General features: G+C 39.7%; 1 protein-coding gene across 1 annotated transcript; it reads left to right on the plus strand.

Moving 5' to 3' along the window:
• The first annotated feature begins 4,888 nt into the window (after positions 1–4,888).
• LOC111780300 (probable inactive receptor kinase At2g26730) lies at positions 4,889–7,834 on the plus strand. The gene is made up of 2 exons (XM_023660665.1): positions 4,889–6,524; positions 6,880–7,834. The coding sequence occupies exons 1-2, from the start codon at positions 5,219–5,221 to the stop codon at positions 7,548–7,550; spliced, it is 1,977 nt and encodes a 658-aa protein (XP_023516433.1). The 5' UTR covers positions 4,889–5,218; the 3' UTR covers positions 7,551–7,834.
• The last annotated feature ends 2,414 nt before the right edge of the window (positions 7,835–10,248 follow it).

Here is a 10,248-nt window from a genome sequence, read left to right on the forward strand (position 1 = left end):
CTCACTCCTATGCCTGCATTATAGCTTGCTGCCTAAGTTTCTTAACCTCCAGGCATTCTCAATCGAGCATATATATGCTCGATTTAGCCCATCAATCTTATAATTTTAAAACGTGTTTACCGGTGAATGTTTCTATATTATTATAAGAAATGTTTTGTTTTTGTAAAACGTGAGATCTAACAACTCAAGCGAACCACTCACACACTAGTAGATGTTGTTAGTTTTAGCTCGCTAAATATATCATCAATTTCATGATTTTAAAACTTTTATAAACAAAAGTAATAAATTTAAATAATTTAAATTAATTGAGTTCTTTAAGTAGGTTTAATAAATTACCATTTTTAATTTTGTTTCTTATATATTTTGGTTATTAATTTCATTACTTTATGTCAAATTAGACATAAAAACAAACAAACTAATAGTTCAAAAAAATTAATGTGTCAATAGAAATAAAATATAAATAAATAAGTAAATAGGACATAAAAAAAAAAAAAAACTTATAAGGCAGAACACAACACTACTTAAAACATAAGTTCCGGTCAATTTGAGTAAAACACAATACAAGTAGTTGAAATATATGTTCCGGTTAACCTGAACACAACACAACACAAGTAGTTGAAACACATTCTCATCAATCCAAGCATAACACAATACGAGTAGTTGAAACATACGTTTTTGTCAACCTGAACACAACACAACATAAGTGTTTGAAACATGCGCTCTCGTGTGATCTCTTCATGCATTTTTCATTCTCTCTGCCTCGCAGGCTAATAGTCTTGGCTAATAGTATGGTCTATTCACACCTAGTTTTTCTGATTCAATCTATTTTCATTCTCATGGAACCAATGTAGAGGGGAATCGGCACGTTCCTCCAAAAGACAGCAACAGCCATGCCACCAGCCTGTTGGGATGACAGCAAATATGGAACATAAATGATGGACACCATCAAGGGGAAAAACAACAAATATCAGAGCAAATAACAGTAACTGGGGAAGGGACATGATGAGGGCGTTTGTGAAATGCTTTGGCAAGGTTGTCTTATCTCAACTTACAGCACACCACCATCAACTGTCACTGGTTGTCCACCAACAAGTTTGGTAAGCAATGGTTATACCATCAATAGTCAAACACCTATTTGAACTCAAACAAAAGTGTGAGTGTATCCACCCAAACTTACTTCTACCGTTGAAAGGTTTTCATATCTTTATAAGGAATGTTTCGTCTTCCTCAACTAATATGGGATCTCATAATCAACTCCTTATATGATGTCCCATATTGGTTGGGGAGGAGAACAAAACACTCTTTATAAGGGTGTGGAGACCTTCCCCTCGCAGGTGCATTTTAAAGCTTTGAGGGGAAGCCCGGAAGGGAAAGCTCAAAGAGAACAATATCTGCTAGCGGTGGATCTGGGTCGTTACAAATGGTATCAGAGTCAGACACTAGACGATGTGTCAGCCTTCTCGTTGTTCTTCGAAGGGGGTAGACACGAGACAGTTTGCCAGTAAGGATGCTAGGCCTCAAAGGGGGTGGATTGTGATGTCCCACATTAGTTGGAGAGGAGAGCAAAACACTCTATATGAGGGGGTATGGAAACTTTCTTCTAACAGACGCATTTTAAAGCCTCGAGGGGAAGCGCGAAAGGGAAAGCCCAAGGACAATATTAGTTGGAGAGGAGAACAAAACACTCTTTACGAGGGGGTATGGAAACCTTCGACGCATTTTAATGCCTTGAGGGGAAGCCCGAAGAGGACAATATCTGCTAGTAGTGGATCTGAGTCGTTACACCTTGGGAGTTCAGCGTCCTCGCTAGCACACCATTCGATATCTGACTATGATACCATTTGTAACATTCTAAAGATGAAATTCACGGTTTATAATCATCAAATAATTAGAAAGTAAATGGGTAGAGCAATAAATGGATTTAAAATTAAAATTAAAATGGTGTCATATTTATAACTTTGAGGAAATTATTTTATTTGTTTAGTTCATCAATAGTTGGGCCAGAATGGGGCTATGAGCGGGTCCACTGGAGTTGTACTGGGCCGAGCTGAAGCCCAATGTACGGGCCGACCCGTGATAGGGACCGTATTCGAGAATCTTGTATGAAAGCGGTAGGAATACGATGCAGACAGTTTGGAATTAGTGTTGTCGCTTTCAGGGCTGTATGGAGCAAAGAGACATCGGCGCGTGTAGTTCACGGTCGCATGGACCACTGGATTTGTACACTGCGGCAGCTTTCACAGACTGAGATCCGCAGCCAACGCCCAAAATCAATGGGGTCTATCTATCTGAATGCAAACGTCTAAAACTCCTACTTTGAATTTGCTTGGAACCAATTCATTAATATTGGACCCCACATTAAATTCTAAGCTTATTCATCTAATTTCTAGTTTCAATAATAATAGCATGAAATTTTGGATAGATAGCGATTTGCAATGGCATTTTCGTTAATATAGCAACAAAGATGACCATCAAAATCTCGTGTGATTATTTAAACATTTTCTACCGGTTCCTTTTCCCATATACAAGAAAAGAGAATTAAGCGAACTTATGCTAGGGAAAAGTTCTTACATCACAAGCCACCCCTTCGCGGCCCAACGTCCTTATTGACACTCGTTCCTTTCTCTAATCAATGTGGGATCTCTGTCAAATCCACTCCCCTTTGGGGCCAGCGTCCTTACTGGCACATCCTGTCTATCCCCCTTCGGGGAAGAGCGAGAAGGCTGGCACATCGTCCAATGTCTGGCTCTAATACCATTTGTAACAACAAGGCCCACTGCTAGCAAATATTATCCTCTCTAGGCTTTTCCAGACCTCTCTTCAAAGCTTTAAAACATTTACTAGGAGAAGGTTTTCACACCCTTTTAAGGGTGTTTTATTCTCCTCCCCAACTAATATGGGACATTACAATCTGGGTTGTTACGTTAAATTAATATAAGAGGAGCTGAACCCTTCTTTTTTAAGGACAAAACTTTAGTGTTATTAGTATTTAAGCTCTCTAAGTTGAATGATTTACCGTTGGGTATTCAAATTATAAGCATCTTTGGTTTTCATTTAGCTGACAATTTAGGCGGCAAAAGGAAACACAACGGCGGTTATGGCAGCGGAGGAGCGTCAGAGGGCGTAAAACTCATGCCATGTTTTCTGGGTTGATTATGCAAAAAGCTGGTGTTTTGTTTCTTAATTAAGAAGGATGAAGTGGAAAGTGGATAGAGAGACAAAGAAACAGAAGATGTAACGGAACAAAGACAGACATTATTCGTGACTAATTATGTTACGTTACATAAGAAGCCTCCCCTTGGCCTTGGTAGTGCTTATAATTATTGGTTTTTTCTTCCTTTTGCACTTTTTGCAGGCCAGGCGGTGATCAAGCTGGAGTTCCAGCTAAAGATTATATTATATGGAACTAAATGAAAAAGTTCATCCACTACGGCTATCCATTTGTCCACCTCCTGGTGAAACGGGAATTTTGTACAGCTCATTTTTTTTCAATTTAAAAACCGATACGTTACAAATTAGACTCAAATCTGTTTCGGGTGATTAGTCGATGAAAACAAGGATTCATCCCTTGATGCTAACTATCGCACCTAACGAGCAAGAAGCATAGCAAGTTTGTATTTACGTCGAAATACGATCAAAATTTCACATTAGCTAGTTGAGACGTTATGTTTTAGTTCTCTCCTAACGATCCAAAGTGAATTCTAAAATGCATATAATTTTTTGTTTGAAAAAAATAAGGAGAGGAAGAGGCAGAGGTGAGGTGGCAGTAGATGTCCAGAAAAACAAGAACAGCTCAGCCGACCAGATCGGAGTGTACGCCAAGTCAAAGCTGTGCAGGCAACAGTCTCGATGATGTCATCAACGATCAGAGTGTCCCATTTGCCCGTATGTGCCTCGTGATTTAAATTCAACCTTTGTTCTCTTACCATTTTTCCTTTATTTGCTTCTCCTTTTTCCAAAAAATCTTTTATTTTTTAATATACTTCAATTTCAAGAACGAATAAATAAATAAATAAACAAACATAGGATATCAAATGCCTTAACTATTTATAATTAGCCTCGAGAGTCATTCTAAAAAATAGAGTTATTGAAAATAAAAGAGGGGTCGAACTGTTTGTCATTTAGCACCACCATAACTACAAGAGATATTCATTTTACTTATAGAGTCGAGGGCCTGCAATGACCCACTTCAAATGGGGAGAAGATTTGTCAGAGAATAACTAAAGGAGCGAGAAATATTTTCTCCACATAAATAGATTCGGGGATGAAACTATATTCTCGGTCTCTATTCCTACCCTATTTAATTAAATATATGTAATATAATATATATATATGTTATTTTTTATTATATTTTTAATATAGATTATATTATTTTTAAAAAAAATAATAATAAAGGGGTAAAAATTGAGAGTACCCGGTGCCCGTGGACACCACAGAGACACACCATTGGCTAAGGAGAATGGCGGGTAGGTCCCACCTTGTTTCCTTCCCTTATCATGGGCGCTCCACATGCCTTTGCCTATCCCCACTACTGCTTCCCAAATCAAATCGTTTATCACGCGCCAAAATCGCGACTGATCAAAACTACTACCCAATTCTTTTTCATTAACCATTAAACGACAATTAAGCTTAATTACACAATATCCTTTTAATTACCAATAAATAGTTATTTTGGTTGATAAAATAAAATAAAATATTGATATTAATGATATTATTTTTAGATGAAGTAAATAATAACAATGATTTAACCAATTTATTTCAATTTCAATGGTAAAAATGAAACAGGACCAAATATAGAGACGTAATTAAAATATAATTAAAATTTAGGAGTGGTTTATATGATTTAAGGTAATAAAAAATATAATTTTGAATTGGTGGTTGGAGTTAAATTGTTGTTAGTGTGAGTAAGATAGAGAGTTTAAGGGTTAATAATAATGTGATGGAAGAGATGAATGTAAGGAACATAGGGAGGAGGCGTGCAGCGGTGTTGTTGTAGCTCTGGTCAGGATCCGCCCTTTTCGCCTTTTACTCAAATCTCCTCTCTTTCTCTCTGTTTCTCTCTGTTTCTCTCTGTTTCTTTAACGGCTCATCGCCGGCGCCGGAATCCTGGATTTGTCTCACGACCGGTCTCATATACAAGACAAAACAAAACAATCTCTCCCCACCCTTGGTTTTTTCTTCTCCTCCTCCTTCATTTGTCTACTTCCACTCTGTTCTTATGGCTCAAGTTTTTTACTTTCCCCCCTGTCTCCCATGTTTCCTGATTTCCCTTCTTTTTCTTCTTCATTCTGTTCAATCTGAGCCCTCCGCCGACAAGGAAGCTCTTCTTGATTTCTTCAATAAAGTCCCTCATGGCCCTCGTCTTCAATGGAATGCTTCCGCCTCTGCCTGTACTTGGGTTGGAGTTGTCTGTGATGCTACTCAGTCCTTTGTTTTTGCTCTCCGGTTACCTGCTGTTGGGCTTCTTGGTCCGATTCCGGCTGGAACTCTCGGTCGGTTGAATCGTCTTCGAGTTCTTAGTCTCCGGTCGAATGGGATCTCTGGGGGTTTGCCGGCGGATTTTTCTAATTTGACGTTTCTTCGAAGTCTTTTTCTCCAAGACAACGAGCTTTCCGGCGATTTTCCAGTGAGTGTGACTCAGTTGATTCGGTTGACTCGTCTCGACCTCTCGTCGAACAATTTCTCTGGTTCGATTCCGTTTTCGGTGAATAATCTGACCCAGTTGACTGGGCTTTTCTTGGAGAATAATGGGTTTTCGGGTTCTCTGCCGAGTATTCCGGCGATTACTCTAACGCACTTCAATGTATCGAATAATAAGCTCAATGGATCCATTCCCGAAACGCTAGCGAAATTTTCTGCTTCATCTTTTGCTGGGAATTTAGCTCTCTGCGGTGGTCCATTGCCGTCGTGCAACCCGTTTTTTCCATCCCCTGCTCCATCGCCGACGTCCGCCTTGAAACCCCCACAATTTCCCGTCGAGAAGAAATCGAGAAAGCTTTCAATCGCCGCCATTGTCGGAATTGTCGTTGGCGCTGCTTTTGTCGCGTTTCTATTGCTGTTTCTTCTCCTATTTTGCCTTCGAAAGCGCGAGAGGAGGCAACCAGCGAAGCCACCGACTACAGTGGTTGCTGCTCGATCTGTGCCGGCGGAGGCCGGGACATCGTCTTCGAAAGACGACATCACCGGCGGATCAGTGGAGACAGAGAAAAACAAATTAGTGTTCTTCGAGGGTGGGATTTACAGCTTCGACTTGGAGGACTTGTTGAGAGCTTCGGCGGAGGTTTTAGGAAAAGGAAGTGTCGGAACGTCGTACAAGGCGGTGCTGGAAGAAGGGACCACCGTAGTGGTGAAGAGATTGAAAGATGTGGTGGTAACGAAGAAGGAATTCGAGACGCAAATGGAGGCTGTGGGAAACATTAACCATGAAAATGTGGTTCCTCTCAGAGCTTTCTACTTCTCCAGAGATGAGAAATTGCTTGTTTCCGATTACATGGCCGCCGGCAGCCTTTCCTCCTCCCTTCACGGTATAATCTCTTATAACTCTCAAAAATTATATCCCATTTCCAAGTTATTTCTCATTACATCAATGGCCCCACAAATTAGAATTCATTTCCAAGTTATTTCACTTACCTGCATGAATTTGCAGAGTTCATTATTCATAAGTACCTTGTTCATCATTTTCAAGGAAAAGGGGTTTTTTTTTTTTATCAATTTCATTGGCAAAAAGTAAAAGCAATGAATGATGATCGTGAGAAACAGAGCCATCTTTAATGGGTTTTTCTTATTTTCTAATTTACTTTCGATTCTTTTAAGAAAAGCCTTCTTTTCTGAGTTCTGTCTCGTGGTGGTGAACTGAACTGAACTTCCGGTGATTCACAGGAAGCAGAGGATCCGGCCGTACGCCGCTTGACTGGGACAACCGGATGAAAATCGCATTAAGCGCGGCAAGAGGATTGGCTCACCTCCACGTGTCAGGAAAACTCATCCACGGCAACATTAAATCGTCGAACATTCTCCTCCGTCCCAACCACGATGCCGCCGTTTCAGACTTCGGCCTTAACCCTCTCTTTGGCACCTTAACGCCACCCAATCGGATTGCTGGTTACCGCGCGCCGGAGGTTGTCGAAACCCGTAAGGTCACGTTCAAGTCCGACGTGTACAGTTTTGGCGTTTTGCTGTTGGAACTTCTCACCGGGAAATCGCCAAATCAATCGTCGTTGGGCGAAGAAGGGATTGATCTTCCGCGGTGGGTCCAATCGGTGGTTCGAGAGGAATGGACGGCGGAGGTTTTTGATGTGGAATTGATGAGACACCACAATATCGAAGAAGAGATGGTTCAGCTTTTACAAATTGCCATGTCCTGCGTCGCCGCCATGCCGGACCAGCGCCCGTCGATTCAAGAAGTGGTTCGTATGATTGAGGATCTAAACCGCGTTGAGACCGACGATGGCTTACGCCAGTCATCCGATGACCCATCTAAAGGGTCGGAGGGCCACACCCCGCCGTTGGAGTCCAGAACCACCCCTCCCGGAGCCGGTGTACCACCGTAGAAATTACCTTTACGTCCTCTTCTTAAAGCCGTAAATCAGCATGGTTCGTAAATAAGCGGTTAAAGTGCGCGGGGCAAAACGGGTCGTCGGCGGAGGTGGCAAGGCAATGCTCCGTTCTGGGTAGTTTTGGAATTTCCTGTCAGTTAATTTGAATATTTATTGGGTGATTGAATTGACCATATATGATTAATTCTCACATTTTTCTAGTCTTTTACTATTTATTATTTATTTTTAAAAAATGTATTTCGTACCGTATTGACAGAAAATCATAGATTTTGTGAAAATTTTCTTTGTCTTATAATTGTTGTCGTAGCTTATATTCCTCTTTAATTGCGTGTGAAGCCCTTGGATATTTTTTTTAATTGCACCTTTAATTATTAAAAGCCCATGACCAACAACTATTTATCATCACCACTACCCAAAATTATTGTTTTTTTACACTTTTGTCCTAAATTTTAGTATTTATTGATATAATAAAACTAATTTAGTGAATAATACTCGAGGATATCCAATCAGAAGGCGACATGTGTGGATGAGTTGGCAAGTTGTCGTATGCGTGGAGCTGTCGTGGCGTAACCAACGAGGCATGTGCCTTTATTCAGTTGAAGGATTGAGAGATAGGCACCGAAAGTGTGAAGCTTGGGAGAGAATTATGGTCAGACGCCGATTTGACTTTTTTCACTGATTAATTAAAATTAAAATTAAAATTAAAATTTTAAATAACTTTTCTACTTACTCTATGGTATGGTATGGTATTGTGAGGGATATAATCTCAGATCTTGTTTTAAGTAATCTTGATGATGTCAGAAGGCTGCTTCAATCCCAGCCGTTCGATTAATATAACCCATTACTTTTAATTTTTATTTAATTATTTCCCTTCTAGAATCAAGATTTGGTCCATACGCTATACCCATTAACCATAATTTGAATTAGTCCCGTCACCAAAATTAAAAATAGAAAATTAGAGGGGAAAAAGTTAAGAAAATGAATAAAAGGTGAGAATATTGGAAACTAATGAAACAAGGTAAAGAACAACCAACAACTAGTTGTTGGTGGGAATTTGATTTATGGAATTCTAACAACAAGTCACTTTAAGGGTTTCCCCTCAAAGTTTTACGATGTATTTAATAGGGAGAGGTTTCTACGCCATGTTTAAAAGAGGTTTGCACACCCTTATAAAAAATGTTAAGAACTGTATTGTCTTTTCTCGAACCGATGTGGGATATAAACAATCCACCCCTTTGGGGGCCAGTGTCCTTGCTGGCACATCACTCGGTGACCGACTTTGATATCTTTGTAATAGTCCAAGACCACTGCTAACAAAATTGTCTGCTTTGGTCCGTTTGGTATTGTTGTCAACCTCGCGATTTTAAAACGCATCTTAAAATTTCGAGAGGAAGCCATTGAACGAAAAGTCTAAATAAGACAATATCTGCCGGCAGCAGTGGGTTTGAGCTGTTACAAATAGTATCAGAGCCAGTTATCGGACGGTGTGCAAGTGAAGACGTTGGGCCCCTAAGGGAGTGGATTATGAGATATCACATCCGTTGGAAGGGGAACAGAATATTCATGATAGAAGTATAAAAATCTCTCCCTACTATACGTATTTTAAAACCTTGAGGGAAAGCTTTTGAAACGTAAAGCCAAAAAGATGACAAACGAGTTTTGAGCACAGTTGCTTTTAGCTTTATGCAATGAAATCAATGGCAGTGTGGATGGAGCAAGGATGAAAGAATACCGAGGGAAGCAAGGAATGTCTTTCTCTAAAGCAGCACGGTCTTCCAGTCTCTGCTGTCGTCAAACAAAAGGCGTGGATATTGGATAATAATAACAACTCCTTGATTGCCCACTGCACAAAATGTAAAAAAAAAAAACAATAACTTTGCTTGGATTGTACGAATCAATCATCAAAACAAGAGAAAAGGGTAAGTTTTTGTTTGGTCTTTACTCATCATCACAGCATAGGATGCTTCATTACAAAACTATCAAGAATGTATGTATGTATGTATTTAATGGTATCAATCCAAAACAGGTAAACAAACACAGATTCCAGGACCACATCTTCAGATTCATGTAATAAATTACAAGTAACAAAAACAAATATATTACAACAAAGCTAAGAAGCATCTCTGTGTTCATGCTCATCATAAAGATTTCTAAATTTCCATGTACACAAAAGGAGGGAGACAGAAGGAAAAAGAAGAGGGCATTTGGAATGGTTGAAAAGGGAACAAGAAAATGAGAAGTAAATAACAGATGTTCACAAGTACTAACCTGACAGAAGCAACAATATTGATGTTTTGTACTGATATCATTTTCATGGTACCAGTTCCAGTTCATTGTCTTGTGATGTAACAATGAACTGCTATTCCATGTGGCAGAGATGCTCTTGTTATGCGAGCTAATACTCAAGCTGTTGGGTTTAATACCACCTTCTTCTATTCTGAGCGAGTCCAAGTAATTGAATTAGGACATAAACCAAGAGACTGCATCTCCAAGAACATGGATTTACCCTTATTAACTTCACCCTTAATCAAAACACCCAAATCAGAAAGTTCCAGGATATCACGTTTGGTGGCAAACCTTCTACCTGCATCTGATAGAACAATTTTAATGTTCCACCACTCTGTCCCTGCTCTGCATGGGCAGCCAACAGAGTGTTCCACATTATAAGATCTCTCTTTATGGTTGAGTTGAA

The sequence above is a fragment of the Cucurbita pepo genome, chromosome LG18 (genome assembly GCF_002806865.2).
Source record: "Cucurbita pepo subsp. pepo cultivar mu-cu-16 chromosome LG18, ASM280686v2, whole genome shotgun sequence".
In the NCBI taxonomy this organism is placed as follows: Eukaryota; Viridiplantae; Streptophyta; class Magnoliopsida; order Cucurbitales; family Cucurbitaceae; genus Cucurbita; species Cucurbita pepo.